Raw genomic sequence first — 4,743 nt, 5'->3', positions numbered from 1 at the left:
GAGGGACAAAAAGAAAAGAAACTTTGATGCAAACGTGTCTTTTTTTGTTAAGTGACTAAAAAGAGAGTGTATTATAAAATGAAACAGAGTAGTACTAGTGTTACACATTGATTAATCCATATTTTCTGTGAGTCCCAGTGAGAGTTGTTAGCTGAATCAGATTCGCCCGAGAGATATATTATGATATTAAGAAAGAAACACCCCCAACCCCCTGCCCCCGCACCCCACCAAATGCCCCATGATGATAATATAATGATTGTACACATATGGCCTAAAGGCTAATAGAACCCCACAGGTTAACTCGTAAGTAGATGGAAGAAGCATTGTTGGGAGAGAAGAGGGGAAGATGGGATGTGTTTGTGGAAGAGTTGAAGAAGGTGAGCTATATAGCTATACCCATGGTGGTTGTCACTGTTTCACAGCACCTTTTGAGGGTTGTTTCCATGATGATGATAGGCCACCTCAGTGAGCTTTCCCTCTCTGGTGCTGCTATTGCTACCTCTCTCACCAATGTTACTGGCTTCAGTCTCCTTGTAAACTTCCTTCTTCCCATCCTCTTCTTATTTACTTTCCTTTGTTTATTCATTGAAATGACAAATTTTAGTACTTAAAGCCTATTGTTTTTTTCTATGCACTAGACTAGTTCATGTAATGGACTATCTAATGAAATCTTAAACCAGGATATTCAATAGTGGTGATAATTGTAGAGTATGTTAGGTGGTTGATGAGTTGCCATGTCCCATATATGTTGTAAGTTTTGCTTCTTGTGATTTGAAGGTTATTAGAGTAACTGATTAGCATATGCGTCGAATAATTTTCAGTAATTATTATGCAACGGAATTTCAAATTGAATTGAGTTAGATTCAGAGATGACATTTTTCCAAGAGATCAAATAGCATTTTGAGTTTTCTTTAGTTAAATTCAAGATTGGTAGCTAAAAACTTGTGATGGTGAGGCTAGTCACGACGTGTTGCTCCCTTTTGACGAGTACCATCAGGCACAAGCAGTTCAGACAGAGAGTCACTCCAAGATTATTTTATGTAGAGGGAAATTCAAAAACCACAATACTGATGCATAACAAAGCTACAATGAATTCAACTTAGAATTAAAATACAGGCTACTTTTGACCTGTTGGACTTGTTCCTCTAATTCATAAACCAAGGAGTAGTCATTCAAGCAGGGGCAGGGAAAGTTAACTAGAATGTCCGCTATCCCATCCTTGATCCATTTGGTATTTTACATGGCCGATTATATTAAGTTTTGGATGCTGGAATGCAGTTTGGAATGTCTAGTGCTTTAGAGACTCTCTGTGGGCAAGCATATGGAGCTAAAGAATACCGGAAGCTAGGAATCTACACGAATGGGGCCGTTATATCTCTCCTTGTGGTTTGCATACCAATATCTATCCTATGGCTTTTTGTGGAAAAACTTCTTACACTCATAGGTCAAGACGCTCTTATATCCAGAGAAGCAGGAAATTATACGAGTTGGCTGATTGCCACTTTATTTCCTTATGCAATTCTACAAGCATTGGTGCGGTACCTGCAGACTCAAAGCTTGATTCTTCCAATGCTTATGAGCTCAATTGCGGCTCTCTGCTTTCACGTGCCTCTCTGTTGGGCTCTTGTATTCAAGCTAAATTTAGGAAGTGGTGGAGCTGCAATTGCAATTGGTTTATCTTATTGGTTCAATGTGTTCCTGCTTTGTCTATATGTGAAATACTCTTCCTCTTGTGACAACACTCGCCTCTGTTTCTCAAAAGAAGTTTTGCCCAGCACAAAGGAATTCTTCCATTTGGCTATCCCTTCCGCTAGCATGGTTTGGTAAATTTGCTCTCCTCATTAACTCAACAGAATATTGCAAGTGCTATTATGCCTTTATTTACTATTCTAATCGAAAGAACATCGTGATGATCAGTCTTGAATGGTGGACATCTGAGATAGTGATACTGCTTGCTGGTCTCTTGCCAAAACCTCAACTTGAGACTTCAGTGCTTTCAATATGGTAAAATTTTACTATAGTTTAAGAATTGTCAGCATTCTATTTAAGAATACACAATTGATCTTTGCTGTTTTCCAGCCTCTTAATTTCTTCGCTTCATTATTTCATACCATTTTCCATTGGCGCTGGTGCAAGGTTTGCTCAAAACCTCTCTACTAACTTCTGTATTTACTTATGTATGTTACCTACCTTTGCGCATATTATGGCCTAAAAAGAACATTCTTGCCCTTTGTAGCACTAGAGTTTCTAATGAACTAGGTGCTGGGAATCCTGAGATAGCTAGAATGTCTGTCTTGTCAGTAATTGTACTTGGACTGGCAGAGGTCATCGTTGCAAGTATTGTTCTTCTTTGCTCCTGTCGCGTTCTGGGATATGCGTTCAGTAATGAGAAGAAAGTTGTGGATTATCTCAGAGACATGACTCCACTTCTTTGCCTCTTGATTGGGACAGACTGCATTCAGGCCGTACTTTCTGGTGAGTTTCAATTCGTGCTAGTTATTCTTTACCTTATAAATTTAGTGCACAATGTGAATTTCATTAACAGTATCAGGCCTTCTATTGTCATAAAAAGTGAGGGCATTCTCTTAAAATGACGATTATTTTGAATTTTCTCTTCAAAAAATTAGAGAGCATTCTCTATATGTTCAATTTCTTCTCTGTTCTGAATCTGCTTTTGAATATACTACTAGCTAGTAACTTATAAGTCGGTTCACATTCAATGTTCTTGGACTATGGTAGAATTGATTAGACTCAAATATCACCCACTCTTCTGGCTGGTGTAAACTGTAAAACTAGGCTGCTTTAAGTGTTGTGAAGTACTTAATATTCAGAGCAATTTACGTAATGATCGATCTCAAAGTTTCATGATAGTAGTCTTTTACTTGCGCGAGGCGTTTCTTATAGTTACTCCCTTCCTATACTTTAAGGTGTTGCAAGAGGAAGTGGGTGGCAGCATTTGGGAGCCTATGTTAATCTTGGTTCATATTATCTTGTTGCAATCCCAGTAGCCGTATTGTTGGGTTTCTTTCTCCATTTAAAAGGGAAGGGGCTCTGGATTGGACTGAATGCAGGATCAACCGTGCAATCCCTTCTGTTTTCCCTTATAACATGTCTCACGGATTGGCAAAAGCAGGTTTGCACTCAACAAAAATATTTACTACTGTACTATATCAAAGATAGCATCACTTTTTGCGGTAAATAACTCTCTTGTTTGCGTCACAGGCATCAATTGCTCGGGAAAGAATATTTCATGGAAGAGCTACCAAAGAGTTAGAGCACTGACTGGCCTAGTGAAAGCCCCATATAATAGTATTTTTTTTCTGATAACCACAGCAGATTCAGTTTACTTTGGCAAAGATCAGGGTAACCAATTTTTTGCTGACTCTTTGCGCAAACTCACGTGGACAAATGAATTACATAACACTGGCTGATGAAGAGGTTCATTGGCATTCACAACATAAATTTAAGAAAGCGACTAAAAAAGCAAACTATTTCGTAGTCGATTTAAATAGCAGAGATGCCAACACATTAAACTAAGTTCGGAAATTATCTGATTTCTGTGAATCTTACTTCATCCAATTAATTATCCATCCCATTTTCAATTATGCATACTAACATCATAAAAGATTTTTACATTATTAGTGCAGTTTTACTTATTGTCACAGGTACTAACCTTGTTTTTCATGTAATCATTTGTACTTAGTTGTATTTGAATTAGCTTTTAAATAATTTAACTAAGGCGTAGTATAAAACTTTTGCACGCTACACATACTCGCTTCAACACTCTTTGTTTCTGGTCAAATTCAGCAACTGAAGATTAAGAAAAGTAACGTAACCCAAAATCCAGGAGAAGTAACGTTACCTTCCTCAAAAAAAAAAAAAAAAAGTAGAAGCAAAACAATCCCTCTTATAACTAACAAATCAGAAGAGTAGTGGACAACAACCTGTAAGTCTGTAACTAGTCGTATATATGATCTTAGCTACGCAGTGTTTAAGACACTAATGAACAATCCAACCTCTTGAGTCTTGATAAATATATAGCTGGATATCCCTTATAAAACATCAAACATATTGCGTCAAATACGGACTAAACAAGCAGTTCCAAGCTAGCTAGTATGGTGGTGGTGGGGGCCGGTTCATAGGAGGAGATGGACCATAAGGATCATAATAAGGTGGAGGACCTTGAGGAGCTGGAGCTGGTGGTGCTGGCCCTAGAGGTGGTGCAGGGGACGGAGGCGGGGGAGGCGGAGGAGCATATTCATTGACAAATACTACTGGAGGTGGAGGAGGAAAAGGTGGTGGTGGTGCGGTATATACACCTGGCGGTGGCGGTGCAGTATATAGACCTGGAGGTGGCTGTGGTGGTGGCGCCGCCAAATTCTCCGGGGGTGGTGGTGGACCTAGTGATCTTGGTGGAGAATGTCTCCTATGCCTATGGTATGCCATAATAGGAATAGTATTGCTATAGTGTGTGTTACTTATGCAAATATGCAATGAAACAAAGGTGTGAAGGAAAAAGGAGTTTAAATAGGAAACAATCAAGAGAGGTTTTTCGTGTCACCATGGACTAGTAGTTTCAACAGGGGTAAGTGAAAAATGAGTAGTTGAGAGCTGAAACGTGTTCACTGTAAGTCAATACTCCAAATTCATGAAGATTAGGTTTGTGATAGAGACGGCATAAGTATCTCTTCGGATGAGGACGTACGCCATCAAATTCTCATTTTTTGGGGGGAATAGGCATTT

General features: G+C 38.9%; 1 protein-coding gene across 1 annotated transcript; it reads left to right on the top strand.

The window, feature by feature from the left end:
- Window positions 1-220: 220 nt before the first annotated feature.
- LOC132046676 (protein DETOXIFICATION 14-like) lies at window positions 221-3,901 on the top strand. Its single transcript, XM_059437387.1, has 7 exons — window positions 221-533; window positions 1,279-1,823; window positions 1,918-2,004; window positions 2,080-2,136; window positions 2,237-2,475; window positions 2,928-3,133; window positions 3,223-3,901. The coding sequence occupies exons 1-7, from the start codon at window positions 312-314 to the stop codon at window positions 3,280-3,282; spliced, it is 1,416 nt and encodes a 471-aa protein (XP_059293370.1). The 5' UTR covers window positions 221-311; the 3' UTR covers window positions 3,283-3,901.
- Window positions 3,902-4,743: the final 842 nt, after the last annotated feature.

This window comes from Lycium ferocissimum, chromosome 2, assembly GCF_029784015.1.
Source record: "Lycium ferocissimum isolate CSIRO_LF1 chromosome 2, AGI_CSIRO_Lferr_CH_V1, whole genome shotgun sequence".
NCBI classification, from domain to species: Eukaryota; Viridiplantae; Streptophyta; class Magnoliopsida; order Solanales; family Solanaceae; genus Lycium; species Lycium ferocissimum.
The sequence above is the reverse complement of the archived record's forward strand: the minus strand, read 5'-3'. Positions and strand labels throughout refer to the sequence as shown.

Coding starts and splice junctions, on each gene's coding strand:
- LOC132046676 (XM_059437387.1), top strand. CDS start 312: ATGGAAGAAGCATTGTTGGGAGAGAAGAGGGGAAGATGGGATGTGTTT. Junction 534..1,278: donor TTACTGGCTTCAGTCTCCTT/GTAAACTTCCTT, acceptor GCTGGAATGCAG/TTTGGAATGTCTAGTGCTTT. Junction 1,824..1,917: donor CCTTCCGCTAGCATGGTTTG/GTAAATTTGCTC, acceptor CGTGATGATCAG/TCTTGAATGGTGGACATCTG.